The 21,184-nt window shown below is 40.2% G+C and overlaps 1 protein-coding gene across 6 annotated transcripts in view; it reads left to right on the forward strand.

Moving 5' to 3' along the window:
- The window catches only part of SMOC1 (SPARC related modular calcium binding 1), a 300,868-nt gene that overhangs the window by 231,382 nt on the left and 48,302 nt on the right, over positions 1-21,184 (forward strand). For all 6 annotated transcript variants that reach the window (XM_088471210.1, XM_088471207.1, XM_088471206.1 and 3 more), the window contains 3 exons: positions 819-899; positions 16,567-16,759; positions 16,844-16,926. In XM_088471210.1, the coding sequence (XP_088327336.1) occupies positions 819-899; positions 16,567-16,759; positions 16,844-16,926 (357 nt within the window). The remainder of the gene's footprint in view (positions 1-818; positions 900-16,566; positions 16,760-16,843; positions 16,927-21,184) is intronic.

Here is a 21,184-nt window from a genome sequence, read left to right on the forward strand (position 1 = left end):
ATGTGAATTATATATATACATTTTAACAATATAGGTGACAATGTTTATTGTTCAATAAATACAATGTAATTTTATTATATATATGGGCTTAATTTTTTATATTTATGTTATACTATGACATTTGTTTTTCTCGTCAGCGCTGTCTAGGCTTTTAGTTTAGTACCTTATTTCCCTTAGCGCTGATTCAGCTATATCTCATTAGCTCATTATGTAAAGGACACATTATTCTTCGTTACGTAACATAAATTATCATCAATATTCATGTTTTAAAAATACAATTTATCACACGTTGGCAAAATGTAGTTAAAATACATTTATATCACTAAACCCGCAAGACTCCATTCCTAGCGAAACCTTTAAAGAGGTAGTTTTCACAAGGACCTTTAGATACACGACCACAACACTCCCATGATGCTCACACAAGTGTGGGAGGTTACTTGCGATCACATTGTCGCCACCCAGTTAACGCCCCCTATACACCCTATTTCATGGAAATACATTGAATTTGACTCCGAAAAGGATGGACATACACAAAAAAAGCATAATTTGGCATCTGCGCATGCTCTGTATGCACAAATTTGCCTTTTGCGCTCATGAACAGAGAAACGTGTGATTTAGAATGAGCCCCTCTGTGTGGAAAACTAAAGCTATTACTCAAACAGCACACTCTGCCTTAGTTTGGTCTTAGATTCATTGTACTCTCCTGAAAGAGACATTTAAATGATGTGACTATTCTATGTATATACTGTATATGTGATCATATTATGGCAAGAGGGAACAAGATAACAATTACTTTATTTTTGCTCTTTAATTTGCAGATATCACTGCACCAACGCTATGGATCAAGCACCTTGTTATCAAAGATGCAAAATTAAATGGCTCTATCATGAGGCAATCAGGTACGATGTTTCTTTGTGCATCACCTTTCAATTACTTACTGTACAAGTCTTCTTTGTATTGTGTACTAATGTTCTTATGTCACTTCATATATTGTTATATTTGATAATGGAATGTACATTTTTGAGTCACTTTTTTCTTATATCACTGATGCAAATCCAGATGCAATATTTCTGAATCAACTTTTTAAAATAAATAAAATTCTCAACAATTTTTGGAAAATACGGTTGTAATGTCGGCACCTCGCAGACATCAGCATGGCTAATTTTCCCTCACACCCCAGAGAGGTTATAAAACGGGGATCAAATTTGTTTGTACATATACAGATATAGTGCAGACATAACCGTATATAACTGCATAACATTACAATACAAACAAAGTACAAAGTTAGACTGTAAATAAACAATTATGCATATACAGTCACCATAATCACAAAATCAGCGCTGTCTGAAACGGTACCCTGCAGAAGGCAGGTTCAGGGCCACTTTAAGCAAGAGGAATAGACAATGGCATAAGTAAGGAAAGGAATACATGAGGGAAGAGGCCCCTACTCATGAGAGATTGCAATCTGTTGGGGATGGGGAAAGACATGGATGACCCAAACAGTGTGCTAGGACAAAATGGGGGTGGCTAGGATGAGAGCTGGTCGTCTTTGGTAAAGAACTGAGTTTGACAGCTTGTTTAAAGCTTTGTAGAGACTTGGAGGGTTGATATGGAGCGTGGAGTGCCAGTGGTGGAGAGCAGCACAAGCAAAATCTTGGAGGCAGGAGTGGAAAGAGATTATCAGTTTGGAAGAGAGGTGGTGAGATCGAAGAGAGATCAAGATGGGCAGGCTGGAGTGTGGAGGAAAATTAAGTCAGAGATGAAGGTGTATGAGGATTAGGTTGAGGGCTATATAGGTGATTTGGATTTTGTAGGGAAAAGGGAGAAAAGTATAGTGCCTCGCAGAGAGTTTAGTTAGGTGCCTAGTGTGATCAACTTATATCCTACCCTGGGGCAAACTTTTTTTCTACTACTGTATTGGAGATGTGTACCATTGAGCAAAATACATGCTGATCTAATCATTTTGCGTGAGCACCAAACAACCAGGGACTTTCGCCACATGTAAGGTAATATAACATGGGACTTTATTAATACTGTAAGCTAACAATTGCACAAAAATACACTTTGTGGTCAGAGGCATTATTGCATCTCTACAGCACACATTACTCACACAGTGACCATAGGAAAAATAGATGCACACTGTCTCTTTATCCCTGGTCTATCCCCAAGTGCATTTCCTACTTCCTTATCTTTGAAGCAGGCCACAACAAAATCTGCCTGTATCAAACTTGTGAGTTTGCTGATGCAACTAAAAATTAACAAAATGGAATAAGTGAAAAATCACTTCAAAGCCCAAGCTACTTACATTTTAGGACCTCTTCACCTCTATGTGACATGAGGAGGACATTCAATTCTGCATGATGGCTGTGAAGTGCCTCTGGAATGGTCAGGCAAATGCAAACCATGACACGTATCTTTGATCATTTCTCTTTATACCACATTGAGGTGTGCATGAAAATTAACACAAATTGTCTTCCATATATAATTCCCTGTCAATGTGCATGTATCTTAAGGTGCTCGTGATAGTAGTACACCTTGTCTGCCCAGGCTAGCTCATGGGGATTTATGTAGTAGAGGTTCCCGTACATGCAATTTTAATAGCTAAGCCACAAGATGTAGACGCAAGTGCTGGTACAGGTGTTTGATGAAAGAAGTGCAGCACAATACTGTACATTGTTGGAATAAGTTGGGTGCCAGACCATCTCTAATCACAAAATACACTTCCCATTCATTCTTCCTCCAGCACACGACTTAGGTCAATAATAGAAAAATATGTTGACTCCTATTTCTTCACTCCTGCAAAATGCTTATCAATATGTCATTATATGGCACATATGATAGCTGAACATCCCCTCCTTGCCCCACAAACCCAGTACAGCATTTCAACTCTCACAAAACTGTCCAAACAGGGACTTCACTTCACTGGCCTTCAGGGCTATGGTGCATTGTGACTCTCCACCTATTTAGTAGTCTCTGGTATGTGGCTACTCTCCCCATTTTCTCCCCACTCCACCCCACAGAGGCTCTATAACATGGGGACTCTGTCCTCCTTGAATGGAGCATTTGTGGGAAACTTCATCTCCAGTACACATGATGCAGGTCTTTTGATGAATTAATTAATACAGCGTATTGTGCTTATTGAGGTTACCTTACACCGTTTTCTTGCAACTACAAGGTACAGAGATGGGGTCTAATATGACCCCATTGTACGCTAATCTTTTAATGAATCAATATGAGAACAAATGTATTATTTTTACTCTATTTTTTCCAAGCTTATATTGTTTTACTTTGCTAAATTGATTTGTTTATGATATCTAGAAACTCAAGGAGTTGATTGATAAATCAACCTGGGGCCTAAGAAGGAGGAGGGGGGATCAGCACACCACTTTATATCTAAAATGCATTTAATATATCAACAGATTGTTGAGAAAGGTGCATGGGCATTGAAACAGCTGTTGGGCAATGGAAGGAATGTCTGCTTTTTACATATGAAGCAGATTATGTTAAGTATTATTTGTCGACATGTTACTAATGCTGGGAGAATGATGGCTATTGTTCACTTTACTATGGTGATATATTAAATGCATTTTTCATATAAAGTGGTGTGCTGGTCTACCCCCCCCTTCTTGAGCCCCAAGTGGATTAAGGATGGAGGGTACTATGTTACTACTTGTTGACCTGTCACACTAATATTATATATATATATATATATATATATATATATATATATATATATATATATATATATGCTCCGATGTCCCCGGCACTCAATGATTAGTAGTATGGAGAAATAAGGGTGCTGGTGCTTTCCATAGGGTAGCGAACCCCAATACAAAAAACTGAAGAAATTGCGGCACTCAACGCTGTTAATTGCAAATGATGCAAAAGTTTAATCCAGCCAAAGTTTCGGGCCCATGACCATCATCAGGGATACAAACATCGTGACTACAAATACACACTTATATACACACATAACAAAGGCAATGAGTCCCTTAAGGTCACTCACCTGAGACGTTGCTGCCCGTCGACCGTCCTCCACAACATGCACCTGTGTGGTACTAAGCGTTGCATACCGGTGACGTCAGGCTGCCGCGACGTCTCAGGGGATAGATCCACCACGACCATCTTAGTAACTATGGGAACCTATCAACACACAAGACTAAGACTAAGGTAATCAAAAAAATAAAAAACTTAGTATCAACAGCGTAATGTTCTAATTCTATGTAGAGAAGTAATGCTCTCTATATTCCTTCCTACATATGTCAAAATCCATGTAAATACATAAACATAATGGCATAAGAGTACTAATATCAAATTCCTGTTTATATGGACACACAAACCGATTTATTTACAAAAAGCACTGCAATCCCATTGTCTCATTGAGACCTTTTGGAGATAATGTATCCAAATTACTGATCCACCTGCATTCTAGTTGCAATAATTGTCTAGGTCTATTACCACCCCTGATGTTAGGGGGTATGTGATCTATTATTCTGGATCTAATATCAGCCACTCCATGCTTTGCTAACAAACAATGACGAGCAGCAGGCTGCTCGCTGGAGCCTGCCTGTATTGCTCCTCGGATGGCTGATCTATGGAGAGCCATTCTCTCCTTCAATTGCTCACGTAGTGCAGCCCACATGGGCAAGACAGAAGGGCGAGTGCTTCCAGATTTTTCGCAGTGGTTCGCACACACGCATTGCGATACATAGGCATGCACAGATTGCAAATATCGGCCAGCTACGAGCGATGGCTTCCTAGCGAGCGGGTCTGAATCAGCTCCTGTGATCACAATTACTAAGAATATTTGGTAATTTGCTGACCTCAGTAAAGGTGTTACAAGCAGTGTCAAACTGGGGCATAAAGGGCCCATCAGGGGAATGCAGTGATAGGGGCCCATGCTTAGGGGTGTGGCCAGCCTCCAGAGGGGGCCTGGGCCCCTTAAATATATACATATATATAGTAAATACTGCTAGTGAATGCATGATAATGTACCAGATTAATAACAGCAGTGCATTGTAGAAAATACACAATAGTCCTGTCCAGTATAATTCAAGTGCACAGTCTGGAACCTGATCCCTAACGAAGGGGGTGGGCACTCAGGCACTGGGGCCCACCGGGGGATTCCCCTGTACCCCTGTGGGCCAGTCTGATCCTGGTTACAAGTGATGAGGCCACTGTGGGTTTGACCACCAACAGGCCTGCTTTCTGTAATTTAGCAACCAACGTTTGTGACTGACTTGGATAGATCGAGCAAAATATCCAGATATTAACACCAGCTTAACTATGTTAATATCATATACCCTAATGACTGTCAAAATCAGATGGGAGAGAGATGCATTCTAGTTAGCAGTAGTAGCATATGCAGTCTAACAGTGTGCCAACGGTTGCGGAGAAGCAGACAAATCTCAAGAGATGCTCTGTCCAGAACTGTAAACATCACAACAATGTCCAACCTTACGCTTCCTTAGAACCAGCCTTTTAACTAAATTATGCCTTTTAGTTTTTCCTCTAAAATACTGCTTATATTAATCTTATTAAAGGATTAAATTAATCACGAGTGCGAGAGGCACTTTGTGTGTTTTGAAGAGTGTTTTTTTGTTGTTTTATTTTTATATTGTGACTAGAAATGCATTCCCCCAGTGAAGTGCAGCTGGAAGCTGTCCCATTGTACATATGGGATGAGAACCTTCTCAGAGCTGGTGCCCAGTATTTTTGTTCAATGGAAATGGCAGTTCTCCCTTCCACCCCTTTATCTAATCTAAATGACCTTACTAGGCAAAATAAATCTCTCTTTTGCACAACTGTTTTACCAAATTTGCAAGGAACTCCCAAACGCCTTCCCTCAGCTGGCACAAATTCTCTCTCTTCTCAAACATTGCCATCCTGCAGTAAAAACCCATGCATGGGTACAGCTTTGCCCCGATAATTCCCCCATATAGAATTTTGTACTTTTCTTCCACTCTTCTGCACTTGCTAAATGACTTACAATAGCAATAACCATGGCGGAGCTGGCTAGTGTGTGTATGTATGTGGTTCTTTCCCACATTTTATATACTGTATACATCGAAGCTTGTGCACCTGTAGGGCCTTGATGTAACTGAGCCAGAAACCGTAATTTATCCAGTCATGCAGTAAACCTAGAATTATACCATTATAAAAACAGTCACACTAGGATACATCAGTAGAAAAGTCTGCCATAAGTAATGTAATAATAACAGTGGATTTGTGCATAATAATATCTTGAAGCTCTTTCAAGGATTAAGCACACGCTGAGTTATGTATAGGGGTGGGCACATATGTAGGAAAAATGTATCTTTCTTTATTTTTATTCTACAGCTTGAACTGCAAACCATTTGTTTTAAGCTTATGAGATCGTTTCAAAGTATAATTCATGCACTTGGATCCATAAGCAATTTAAGCTTATAACATAAACTTCATAAATATTAAGCTTTAGACGCTTTCCTCCAGTTCTACGAGGATTATGTTCTTCTTCTTCCAAACACTGAATGCCACAATTTAATGACGCATTTAACTACTATTTATGAATGCCATGGAAAGTTTGTGCAATACTGTAATAATATATTGCAATGTGTGCTGTGATACCTTAGTGGTGGCATAGGTCACATCTGTACGGGTCACTTGTAAACATTCGGCTCATGGCAAAGTAGAGAAAAAGAAATCTATTTATTTACAACTTACAACCTGTCAATCTGTCTCTTGACTGTCTTGCGGCTGGTTGCCAGGTAAAGATTGAGCGTTCATATAAACTCTTCATGCAGCTAGTAATGACCTAATGTAGTACATGTGTTTGCTTAGATTTTTTTTCCACATCATGTGCTGTAATGTTAACATTACCAACTTCATCTGTTGACTGCACAGGGAGAAAGGGAGAACAAACCTCTAAATTAAATTATTATGCTTAAATATTTTGTTCTTTCAGTCATAGGCAAGAAACCTGAGGTTCCTCAGCTGGTGTAGAACTACAAGTTCCAGTATACTCTGCCACCTTTTAGCAATGTATGTTGTTCCAGTGCTAGCTGGCACTGCTCTCTTGGTCCTGTAGAGCCACAAAAGCTGGTGAGCTTCAGGATGCCTAATAAGAGGATACTGTACCACCTAGAGATGGGCAAAATTTCCTGTCTGTTCCCTGGAACATTCACCAGCTCTGGCCAATGAGGTCTTACTGTATGGCTGGCCATGCTCCTCAGGTTGCTCTGGAGCCAGGAAGCAAATTGGAAAAAGGACATGTTTGAAATGTGATCATTTATTAATTGTAAAAATAATGATATATGTATAAACTTTGCCAAAAAGCACAATGGGGCCTATTCATGAAAAAGTAGCAATATGGATAGTTTTCTATTACTGTTTAATCACCTTGATAAAAAAAAAAAAATCGCCATCACTGGGCCACTATCCAATGATATGTACATGAACAACGAAACTGCAAGCCCTAAATTGTGCTTATTGGTCTACCAGAAAATATAACAAATATAAAAACGAAATAAATCAGAGCCTGACCACATCATAAATATGTCATCTATGAATCTATGATAATATAGGATGCAGGCATTGAAGACAGACATTATAGGAGTCATTTAATGTTTTGCCATATACAGTCAGGTCCATAAATATTGGGACATTGACAGAATTTTCAGATTTTGGCCTCTATTCACCACCACAATGGTTTTGAAATGAAACAAACAAGATGTGCTTTAACTGCAGACTTTCAGATTTAATTTGAGGGTAATTACATCCAAATCGGGTGAACGGTGTAAGAATTACAACAGTTTCAATATGTGCCTCCCACTTTTTAAGGGGCCAAAAGTAATGGGACTATCAACTCAAAAGCTATTTCATAGACAGGTGTGGGCTATTCCCTCGTTATTTCATTATCAATTAAGCAGGTAAAAGGTCTGGAGTTGATTCTAGGTGTGACATTTGCATCTGGAATCAGTTGCTGTCAACTCTCAATATGAGATCCAAAGAGCTGTCACTATCAGTGAAGCAAGCCATCATTAGGCTGAAAAATCAAAACAAACCCATCAGAGAGATAGCAAAAACATTAGGTGTGGCCAAATCAACTGTTTGGAACATTCTAAAAAAGAAAGAACGCACCGGAGAGCTCAGCAACACCAAAAGACCTGGAAGACCACGGAAAACAATTGTGGTGGATAACAAAAGAATTATTTCCCTGGTGAAGAAAAACCCCTTCACAACAGTTGGCCAAATCAAGAACACTCTCCAGGAAGTAGATGTATATGTGTCAAAGTCAACAATCAAGAGATGACTTCACAAGAGTGAATATAGAGGGTTCAGCACAAGATGCAAACCATTGGTGAGCCACAAAAACAGGAAGACCAGATTAGAGTTTGCCAAACAACATCTAAAAAAGCCATTACAGTTCTGGAACAACATCCTATTGACAGATGAGTCAAAGATCAACTTGTACCAGAGTGATGGGAAGAGAAGAGAAGGAAAGGAACTGCTCATGATCCAAAACATACCACCTCATCAGTGAAGCATGGTGGTGGTAGTGTCATGGCGTGGGCATGTATGGCTGCCAATGGAACTGGTTCCCTTGTATTTATTGATGATGTGACTGCTGACAAAAGCAGCAGAATGAATTCTGAAGTGTTTCAGGCAATATTATATGCTCATATTCAGTCAAATGCTTCAGAACTCATTGGACAGCGCTTCACAGTGCAGATGGACAATGACCCGAAGCATACTGCAAAAGCAACCAAAAAGTTTTTTAAGGCTAAAAAGTGGAATGTTATGCAATGGCGAAGTCAATCCCCTGACCTGAATCCGATTGAGCATACATTTCACTTGATGAAGACAAAGCTGAAGGGAAAATGCCCCAAGAACAAGCAGGAACTGAAGACATTTGCAGTAGAGGCCTGGCAGAGCATCACCAGGGATGAAACCCAGCATCTGCAAAGGATTTGCAACAAAGTATTAAAAAGTGAAAGTTAGATTTAGGATTGTTTAGTTTGTCCCATTACTTTTGGCCCCTTAAAAAGTGGGAGGCACATATAGAAACCGTTGTAATTCCTACACCGTTCACCTGATTTGGATGTAATTACCCTCAAATTAAATCTGAAAGTCTGCAGTTAAATCACATCTTGTTTGTTTCATTTCAAAGCCATTGTGGTGGTGAATAGAGGACAAAATATGAAAATTCTGTCAATGTCCCAATATTTATGGACCTGACTGTATGTTCACATACAATGGTTTACTATCATGGTGCCTTCATTGTGAATATAGAATTCATCCATGTATTTGAAATAATTACAAGTGCATACCATTTTGGGTATTTGTATTAAGAATTCAATTGGTGGGCCCATATGATGACTGAGAGCTTCGCTCACTACTTGTCCTTAAAAAGGATTTATATATACTGTGTATATATATGTATATATATGTGTGTATATATGTGTATGTATATATATATATACACAGTATATATACTGTATAGGTGTATATGTATATAGCTGCTAGTAATAACTGTCATCTGCTTGATATTGCTGTACATTATCTCCACAACTAGTACAATGCTCAAGATTTATCTTATCAAGTGATTGGAATATTGATGGCCATGTTCGGGAGAGGTTAGAGTATGATCACAGTAAGGGGTATATTTACTAAAGTGCAGGTTTTTAGAATTGGAGATGTACTACATGCACTACATCACAACACTACATCCCCCATATGCTGCATTACATAACTCACAGTAACATTAGAACATCCCAGTACCTCTCTCCACATGAAATTACCATGAAGACGATCTCTCAGCTCCTCTGTCCTACGGACCTCCAGACAGAGTAGAGTGAGGACGGAAGGGCGGAGGAGAAGATGGGGGCGAGCCTGGTCCTATGACCGGAAAGGAGCAGAATTGAGAGTGGTAGGGTAGAGGGGAAGGACGGTGGTAGGGTAGAGGGGAAGGAGGGGTTGGTCCTGGTCTTCTGAGTGGGAGGGAGAAGAATAGAGCTAGAGGGGAAGGAGGGGTCTGGCCTGGTCCAGCAAAAGGGAAGAGGTTACAGGACAGTACAGTTTTAGCACATGGGTGGCAGGTCACCTCATAACAGATCACTTGCATAGGACCAGCAGCGTTTGGACATACTGAAACTTTCTGAAGTTGTCAAGTGTCTATATTATTATTATTATTAATAATAATATCCTTTAATTATATGGCGCTACAAGGGGTCCGCAGCACCTTACAAAGTACAGAAACAGCGTGAACAAAAACAGGAACGAAAGTGACCTACAATACAGAACATTGCTTATAAACATTGCTGTATTATGTGTGCAGTCATAATGCTCAAATAAGCAGAACCCAAAGATTGGGTGCCATTGTAAGCAGTGGGGAAGATATGGTGGTAGCAGCGAGGGAAGGAAAAGCATATGATTGTAGAGGGCCCTGCCCGTGAGAGCTTATAGTCTAAAGGAAGGGGGGGCAGACATACAGGGGTGGCACAGAGTGAATAGACAGTGAACAAGGAGCGTGGGGTCGTGAATTAGGATGAGAGCATTTATATATATTATACAAATATATATATTATACAAATATGATGTTTTGTCCATGAAAACTATTAACCTCGTTTTGGGACTTGGCGGGAAGATTGAAGCCATAATCAAACCGCTCATCTCTAAAGGAGCGTACACACTAGACGATATTTTGCACAATTAGCTCAATTTGGACACATCGGAACGACAAATCGTGTAAAATATGTCCAAATCGTGAGTGCCCACTCACAATAACAATGCCGATGTGCATACCTGCGGGTCGTCTGTCATATCTTCAGATCTTACCTACAGCAGGCAAGATCAGGCAATCTCGTACACAACACACTGGAAATCTTTAAGGACGCACGATAGATCGTTGGTCAGATTGGACACTTTTTAGCACCATATCGTGTCTTTGAGTGCTGGGGAGAGTTCAAGGGACATTGTCTAGTGTGTACCCACCTTAAGATAGATAGATAGATCTTTGTCCAGAAATCTGCCTTTTTGGTAGGATTTCATAAATATGCGTCTAAGTGTAGTGTGTGGTAGAAGTTAGAGAAAATTTGTTTCAATTATCGCTGTGAGTTTGACTGTTTAGCAGCATAAGCACAATACACGTTCAAAAATGTTAAGTTCTGTTGTTTTATAGTGCCAGATGTGTAAACATATAAAAAGGCTTAATGAGGAGTGTTACATAGAAAATAATTGGATTTAACCACGTTTGCATAAAACAGAAGGAAATCCTTTATTAATACTGGCCCAAGATTTTGTTTTCTATAGTTACACCCAAAATCGTATTCCTTAGGGAACCCAAAACACTTTTTCTGAGGACTTTGGTTTCCATGTATTGTGTTAAGGGTAGATGCATGTAAATAGGATTATACAAAGTATAAAAAAAAATCATTGTACAAGATTATTTTTTTTTTTAGAAAAGTTTTTTATTGAGACGTTGCAAAACAATCTGTCATTCGAAAATTCAAACCAAGCATCAGTGACATATCAAGACATAAGTAACAAATGAGTGATTCATTAGTGTTAACATCTGGGGACCAAGAGAATACACAAAAATACTTTTCATCACACAATAACCATCACAAAATAACATACCTAAAAAAAAAAAAGAGAGTGCAAAGTGGTAGCAATTATATCAGGATGCAATTAAAAAATGTGGCTGAAAGAACCTGGGAGAGACTTGCCGATCAGTGCCATACCTATCAACTCAAGGAGATAGGTGGAACCTGCACAGCCATTCTGGTAAGGTACCAGGTGGTATTACGGAGGCTGTGGTGAATTTGTTCTCTTGTTGTTAGTGGAAGGGCATCAATATATGATTCCCATAATATAAAAAAACATTCCACCTGCTTCTCCTTGTTCAAAAGTGTTTCCACCCAATCCACTCTTTATAAATAGTGGAGTGTATTCAACAATAAAGGTATTTGAGGAGGTGTACTATCGATCCAGCCCTGGAAGATAGTTTTATTACCTGCTGCACTTAAAGCCAGTAATAGCTTCTTGCTGTGTAGGGTCATACATTGTTTTGGGATTTTTCATTTTAATAATGAAATTTAAATTTTAGTAAAATTACAAAACTATATGTACATACAAAAGTTATGATTACCATTATTATTACAAGTTATTTATAAAGCACACACATATTACGCAGCGCTTTACAGAGAATATTTGGCCATTCACATCAGTCACTGCCCCAGTGGAGCTTACACTCTATATTCCCTATTACATGCTCACACACACACACACTAGGGTTAATTTGTTGGGGGCCAATTAACCTACCAGTATATTTTTTGGAGTGTGGGAGGAAACTGGAGTACCTGGAGGAAACCCACGCAAGCACAAGGAGAATATACAAACTCCACACAGTTAGGGCCGTAGAGGGAATCGAACCTACGATCTCAGTGCTGTGAGGCAGTAATGCTAAGTATTACCCTGTCTATGCTAATATTTTTTTTCGGATTTTTGTGTCATCAATCTCTCCTACCTAAACAGCAAGGAGCCTATAATGCATTATGCGGTGTCTCAGGATTAGGATGAGAAGAAAGAGTTGCCCCATCGCTTCTCAGGGAATGATTTCGAGTCCTTTTTCCTTGAACAGGAGTGTTACTACTGCAACCAGTTGGAGAAATCCTTCACCACTTGGTTCTTCTGGACTATAGATGTCACGGCTGGTGTCACAGAGTTACATGTTTCAGGCGTCGAAGCAGGATCAGCAGCAGATGATTGCGGCAGGAATCATGGAGACAATAGATATCTCTCTCTCATAGAGATTTGGGTAGCAGTGAGAACTGCCTTTGGTGATAAATGTCAGCAATGGATAGCTATGGTGCAGCCAGGAGAAACCTGGCTGGTCTGACTGGAGTAACGAGTAGAACCGGACTGGGACCGGTAGGAGCAGTTTGATAATATGACTGCGATAAGTGATGGGTAGCAGCTATGGTCAGGTTGAACCGGACTGGAACAGGCTGGAGAACTTGCAGAACTGGATAGGGACCGGCAGGAGAACTCGCATGCGTCCGGCATCCAATCACTGGCGGGGACTGCTGCACCGACATTTTCCCCACCCGCGGGACACTGCGGCCCGATGGAGGGGATAGAACCCGCAGGCTGTTTCAGCAGGGTGCCGCGCTGGAAGACAGGGTGCTTTCTGCCCTTTACAAATAGGGCAGGGTGCGGCGCCCCGCTGAAACAGCCTAGCAGGAACGCTAGGTCAGGTGGCAGGTGTAGGTCACAAGACAAAACAAATTAAAAAAATAGTCAGGATCCTGACAATAGAGAAGTAACACACTTCATGCATAAGTGGCCAAATTGATTATCCTTCTTACTCGTTGCATGATTATAAACTGTTTTTCAATGGTATTTTTTTTCCACTTGTTCTACACTGCTTAACATGTTTCTCTATAATATAACTTTATGAAAAGTAAAGGTATATTATATCAAAACTCTATGACTAACCCCAGAGGACAAATTCTGCAGAAAAATCACCTTTCAGCAGTTGATAAAGCCCAGAAGTGAGCCTTATGGTTGAGTGATATGCTCTGTGTATTTGGACCTCTGGTAGACCTTATAGGAAACATTGTCAACATTTGTGTTATGCTCTATTTTTATTGTTCATATGTAAGTGCAACTTTAATATTAAAAATCACATCAATGAATACAGTGTTACACTAGATTCTCCATTTTTTTAATATGACATCAACTAGAGTATTTGATGCTGTTTAATGAAGTTGGAAAAAAATACAGTTGAAAGGCTGTTTATTATATTGCATAGAGTAAATCTGGCCATACACCTTAAGATTGTCTGTCCAACCATCCAACTAGTTTTCTGGTACTTGGAACCAAAATCTGGTAATGTCAAAAGCCGGAAAACGGACAAAAACAGTTGTTCAAACAAATTGATTAAATCAAACAGATTTAACCAATTTGTCTGAATGACTGGTTTTGTCCTGTTTCCAGTGTTTAGAAGCGAGTGTTCAATTGACAATTGATCCCTTACATTTTCAGATTTTGGTTCAAACCAGCCAAGTAGTTAGATGGTTGGACAGATAATCTTAAAGTGTATGGCCAGTTTAAGAGTATTAAATTTGGCCACTTATGCCTGTCAATAATGAACCTCATTTGCAATGCACAAAGCAGCTTGAGTTGCAGGGCAATATGTCAATTGATTTGTATTTGTTCATTTAGATTTCCACAAAAGAGTATTTCTTGTGGAGTAGGATGGTGACATTTGCAGGAGAGCAGGAGCTTGCAACATCCACTTCTGTGATGTCATGACATCACTGAAGAGGAAAGAGGGAGGAGGAAGATGGGTCCAAAGGATGTACCAGGTACCTCTACAGGCTGTAGGGTGTCCCCACAAGCTGGAGACAGATGCTAGTGCTGGGGCAGCAACTGTGCCGCCCACTCAGCTCTGCGCACTGGATGGCGGCATAGGCCACACCCCCACAGTGCGGCCCTTATTTCATTTTCTAGAACGTGAGTACTAATATATGGGTTTTCCTTACTTTGTACAAAGGTGAACATGTTCAGTCAACAAAAACAGCTCAATTTCACACCAGCTCTAGTGAAGATATGCTCTCCTATATTTATCATAGAATGCTTTTTTTTTTACACCTTTCAGTTGCAGTCCAGCTGAAAAACTCATTTCTAAGCCCTCAAACATGCACAGTTTTCCGTGTCCCACAAACCTAGATGCAGTTATAATTTGTGGAGGCTACTTCTGAGAATGGAGAGTTGGTGTGCATCTAGATTCACTGGTACAAACACCACAGCAATTTGCACTGCGTTCATAAAGGAGGTCCGCTATGTGTAGGCAGTTGGTAAACTCTAACAGTTGAATAATTATCAACTCCACCTATACTTAGAAGTAGAAATGTCTGCTGCCCCCCCGTGTTTTGGTTTTGGATCTGGATTCATCTTCATGTTTTGGTTTTGCAAAACCACCCTCAAATGTTTTGGATGTTTTTTAAAAAAAAATCTTTCAAAACAGCTTAAAAAAATTTAATTTGTGCAATCCAAACCCGAAATTCGAATTTAAAATCCAAACTCCGAACCACAAGAAGATCAGAACCGCGACTCGGATCTGTCCGGATTCACGAAAATCGGGTGGATTCGGATCTCTACAGAACCGAACCGCACATCTCTAAATAGAAGTAATGACGGGTGATTTCTAGTCTAACTTTTTCTAGTCTAACTTTTAACTATGATTTCATATAATGGACATTCCCTCTGAGTGAGCAAAAGAAAATATTTATTGGTAGTGAATAATAAGGTTTTATTAACCTGCTTTTTTTAGCAGTACAGTAGTGGTTCTAGCATAGTGCAGGGTTGTGTCTTAGTATGAATAGAACTTTGCTGTTATAAGTAAATATACTGATTGTATAGAACGCAGGTATGCCGTTCTGCCATACCATTTGAGTAATGTGTATAAGTTGGCTTGAAATCTACCTGGATCACATCCAAGCAACTTTGTGCTCTCATAACTCACCTGCATTCTCCTTTTATGGATAAAAGGGGACATGTCACTCTAAATATGTTCCCTTGGTCTCCTAACTAATTAATTCTGTCTGAGCAGCAGAAGCTTTCTCCAGTTACAAAAATGACGCCAAGAGTTGGATTGGCAGTCAGGATATCGGAGAGGGCCAACATAAGGCTTTTTGGGGCTATGCTTCACTGTCAAACAGCCAAAAGCTTGCTAAACTGTACAGCTTGTATAGCAAGTAATGTAGAGCATTGTCGTTGTGTGATGCTGTCAGGTACAGTGAAGATATTATGACACAAACCCCATTGGGTTTTGAGCACAAGGGTCCTATTTTAGCATTGCAGTGTGTTCTGTTGAGACTTAGCCATTATGGCAACTTTCATGGAATGAACTTCCAGAGGGCAAGAGAGATGGGCATTTCTAAACCTGAAAGAAATGCAAGTGTACAGCATCTTTTTCCACAAGCCGGTGTGCCTATTGCAATGCATAATGTATCCAATGCTTATATGAGGACATATCCCCGTTCCTAATTTTTAATGGTGTCTTGAGAATATTCTTTGCAGAATATTGTACAGATTTAGGCAAGGGACTAAAATCCAGATATATTGTATGCATGTGTCACCTCGAAGTGTGGTCTATGATAATTAAACCACTACCCTTAATCTATTTGAGCCACAGGACAAATATATCCTGTAACTGTCCATAATCTGGCAAATATGCAGTACACGAGCCAAAATGTAGCATTTTAATAGATAAAATAACTACAGAAGCAAAAGGAGCTGTTGTTTGCATACTTAAAATTATATTACGTGTATTTATTTAGGGACTTATGGGTCTATTTACTAAGCTTTGTTAGGAGATAAAGTGAACGGTGATAAGGTACCAGGTAATCAGCTCCTAACTGCCATGTCACAGGCTGTGTTTGAGAAATGGCAGTTAGGAGCTGATTGGCTGGTACCTTATCACCGTTCACTTTATCTCCTAACAAAGCTAAGTAAATAGACCCCCAACTTTGTTACCTGAGCAACACATCAGTAATGGATACACATCTTATTGTCATGCAGAGAAAGTGAATTCTTGTGATCAAGAAAGGCAAAGCGCTCTGGAAGAGGCGAGAGACAATCCACGGGAGGGCATTGTAATTCCGGAGTGTGCGCCAGGGGGCCTCTACAAACCAGTGCAGTGTCACCAGTCCACGGGCTATTGTTGGTGTGTTTTAGTAGACACTGGTCGCCCTTTGCCTGGAACATCTACACGGTAAGTTGTTCTACTCACTTTTTATCCTAGCATTTGGGCAGGATGCAATCTAAAATCTTTTATTTGTGCTTGACTCAAACATAGATATGAAACTCCAGTTTGTGAAAGTGATGCAAGATGGAAAAATACAGACACGGAGGATCCATTTAAAGACAGAGAGCTGCCAGGTTGAGTATACTATCAGTACACCTAAAGTATGGAGGTTGAGACCTACATACTTGCTTGTAACATTGTGCTTCTACATTGTGCTTGTAACATTGTGCTTCTACATTGTGCTTGTAACATTGTGCTTCTACATCAGATGCTCTAAAGAAAACAATTTTTAAATTAAGTCACCCATAGTTTTATTATTTTACACAACACTCTTAAGCTTTAACTTAAGTAATAAATAAGACACAGACAACTGTATAGAATTGGTAAAAAGAGGTCACAGCCAAATTTATTATATGAAATCAGAATTGTTAATTAGCCCTGGTGGCGAAAAAGCAGTGCTACCTCGGTCCACAGCTCATAATTAATTGATCGTTTTACCAAAATGGGGTGGAGACTTCTCCACCCCCTGCGTAAGCTATCCTGTGTAGAACCACCTCCCATTAACTAGCATAGTGCTGGCCCCTCCCTAGGATGAAGACCTGGTTCTCCCTTAAGGTAGCAACCGACTCGCCTTTCTCAAAGGGGGAATGCTAGCCAAGCTCTGCTGCGCTACATTGAGCCGCCGAGTAGCACTGCTTACCGCCTGCTGCGCCTCACCTGTTGGAACAAGAAACATAGCATATTCCAACAAGAAACGCATTGGTACACATCAATTTTTTCAACTAATAACTATTGGTACAAACCTATTTCTCACCATGAATACATTTTGGTACAAACCAATTCCTCAATGTGCCGGATGGGTGGGAGGGATCTCAAAATGGAAAGAGGCAGTTGACTCCACCTCCAAAGTGCTAAACCCCGCCTCGACGGGGCAGTTAATAGGCTAACCAGATAATGATTGGCAACTGACCTCAACCAGTTATAGACTATCAACAAAACCAGCTCTAACTAGTACTGTTATAAATAAATAAAAAACAGTGTGCTTATATCTTCTCAAGCTTATTCAAGCATTCAAATACTTAAAGTAAAACACAGTGCCTTATAATGTAATGACAGATTATAAACAATTAAGAAACACTGTTGCTTTAACCACTTGCCTGGGATGATTGCATTGTTTGCAACCACACCAGGCTGTGTGTATTCACTGACATGGTCATAAACCATGCGACCTGTCAGTACTGCACAGAGGCAGGGTGGCTGCCAGAAGATAATCTTGCAGCATCCACCATTAGCAGAGGGACCTCCCGGACCCTATACATCCCTGCACCCCAGTGACTGGGTGCTGCTAATGTGTTAACACAGCAGGACCCCCCACCCGGTGGCTGCAGAGAGGTGAAGCTGCCGGGGAAATCTAATTTAACCTCCACCAGCCCCCCAGCTCTCCAGTGTGTAACTTGGCAACTGCTCAGAGGAACGAATTCTGGAGAAATCAAAGTAGCTATGGTCGCGATGTTCCTAACATCGATAGTTTGATTAGTTGATGACAGATATAGTAAAAACCTATGTTGATGTTGGATAAGTATTACATAGATGTTCTTGACCGAATTCAATCATAAAATAAAAAACTGAAATTTTGGAGCGGTTTTTGGAAAACAAATTTGCCAGTTCAGTGGTTAAGGTTGGTAGGTGTGGCATGGTTTTACTGAAAAATTAACACACCCATACTTAGGGGTTCCGAGTCGAATCAAGTCCCGGCAAGGATCACTTTTGGGGCTGCAAGCAGAACAGGGTCCCAGTTCGGGTCTGCTGTAAACTCAGAATTTGGATTTTAAAAATTAATCTCTGTTTTGGATTGCATGTAAACATGGCCAAATTACATGATTTTAGCTGTTTTTATCAATTTTAAAGAAATCCAAAACTAAATCTGAACCAAAGCACTTGACTGTGTTTTGCCAAAACCAAAACACCAAAATGCTAAATCAATTTGTGATTATGGTACTGACTCTGAGTGCATGATAGAATCTGGTTAGGGACCCATGACTTCCCGGATGCATAACTTTTCCACTCTTCCTATAATAATAATAATAATAATACATCACTTGACTTCTACTTTTTATTTATAGTGGACCTGAGAACTCTAGACTCTGTAACCCTCATTTATACCCCATCACTCAAAAATAGTACATGGAGAACAAACCACACTTAAAAGACCGACCCCTGAACCCTATGTAAAATAGATTGTCCATAATACTAGACAACAGTAGAAGATATGGATGATGGCAGATGCAATAAACTTGTATGTGACTGCTCATTTCAGACATGTTTTTACTGAATACCTTTGTGACTACTACAGTCAGGTGCATAAATATTGGGACTGACAGTGGGAGGCACATATAAACTGTTGTAATTCCTACACCGTTCACCTGATTTGGATGTAATTACGCTCAAATTAAATCTGAAAGTCTACAGTTAAAGCACATCTTGTTTGTTTCATTTCAAAGCCATTGTGGTGGTGAATAGAGGCCAAAATATGAAAATTCTGTCAATGTCCCAATATTTATGCACCTGATTGTACATTCATTACTATAGCCATGAGATATGATTTGAAATCTGGGCTGAGAAGATAGTCCTTAAATGCATAAAATGTAAAACATGCATACAACACCCAAAACATACCATTTAGTGATGGATAGAGTAACGAATAGACCGTCAGAGGCGTGGGGAGACCTTGCAAATCACAGGTGCGCTGCAGTGCCAGTACATATGGAGGGCAAACCAAAGGTTTCATTTTGGGTGGAATTATTTATTTTGATTATAACCAACCCACTGTTACAATAATAGACTATAGTGGGCTTTGCATATTCAGAAAATGCTCTCATAAGTTGCTTGTACATACATAAGTGCAATGTTCTGCAAAATATTCTTAAAGAATAAGGACCCTACTTAATTATGGGATGAAATTAACAGTGGGGAATGAAAGCATTATATAAATTATATATGCTGCTTATGTATTGTGTGTTTAGTTTAGAGAATACTATATATACTGTCAAGTTTTGCTTGTAGGCTAGTGTATGTTTTTCATGTATAGTCTTGTACTGTAGGTTTATGTATATAAATGGCCTGATTTAGAGGTGCATGCTAACTGCACACAATTCCGATGTTGAAGTAGTTGAGCGATTATTTGGTACTTACATGTACGTGGCATAATCTGGAAACCCATACTATACATGCATTACTCTGTATGTATGCACAAATGCACTGTTGCTTATGGGACCGCTGGTATGAACACTGGTGAGGGAAAAACCATAGGCGTTCCTGGGTGAGAGGCGTGGCCACGCCCCCTTAGAAGAAAAAGAGGGACGCTGTTAGCCTCAGCCAGGGGCAGATCCAAATGGCTGTTTGGGCACCCTAACCATTTCTTCAGATGGGGTGCTTGTAGTCACGTTAAATTCTCGGTTCGGACCCCAATAATTAAAATTCTAAGTCGCCGCGGATGCCGGAGCAATTCATCATTGCAGGGACAGCTGATCCAAAAATCAGCTGTCCCACTAGCGGCTCTTTTCGGAGCAGTGAATATTTTCACTGCTCCACAATAGTGTGCATGCGTGACCTACAGGTCACACATATGCACAAGAGCCCCGAAAGGATCCCTTTTCGCAACCCGGGACTCCTTCCCATAGAGAAGGAGCGGGATGCGAGCCCGGAGCGGGAGCACTCATCATGAAGATGGCAAATGCTCCCTCACTCAAGCTCCGAAAATATTGTATTTTCGGAGCTTGATGAATTCTGTCCTCATACTAGTGTATGGGGACAGCGGGCCATTCCGCAAGAGGAAGGTAAGCAGGAGATATCTGTGATACTAGTGTATTTATTTATTATTTATTAACAGTTTCTTATATAGCGCAGCATATTCTGTTGCGCTTTACAATTGTAAACATTAATTGAACAAAACTGGGTAATAACAGACAGATATATAGGTAGGAAGGCCCTGCTCGCAAGCTTACAATCTATAGGATACGGACAGCGGCCATTCCGGGAGAGAAAGGTAAGTAAGAGATATCTGTGATACTAGTGTATGGGGACAGCAGGCCATTCCGCAAGAGGAAGGTAAGTAGGAGATATCTGTGATACTAGTGTATGGGGACAGCGGGCCAATCCGCAAGAGGAAGGTAAGCAGGAGATATCTGTGATACTAGTGTATGGGGACAGCGGGCCATTCCACAAGAGGAAGGTAAGTAGGAGATATCTATGATACTAGTGTATGGGGACAGCAGGCCATTCCGCAAGAGGAAGGTAAGCAGGAGATATCTGTGATACAAGTGTATGGGGACAGCTGGCCATTCCGCAAGAGGAAGGTAAGCAGTAGATATCTGTGATATCTCTGGATTTACC

This window comes from Taudactylus pleione, unplaced genomic scaffold (assembly GCF_031769625.1).
Source record: "Taudactylus pleione unplaced genomic scaffold, aTauple2 ptg000113l, whole genome shotgun sequence".
NCBI lineage: Eukaryota > Metazoa > Chordata > Amphibia > Anura > Myobatrachidae > Taudactylus > Taudactylus pleione.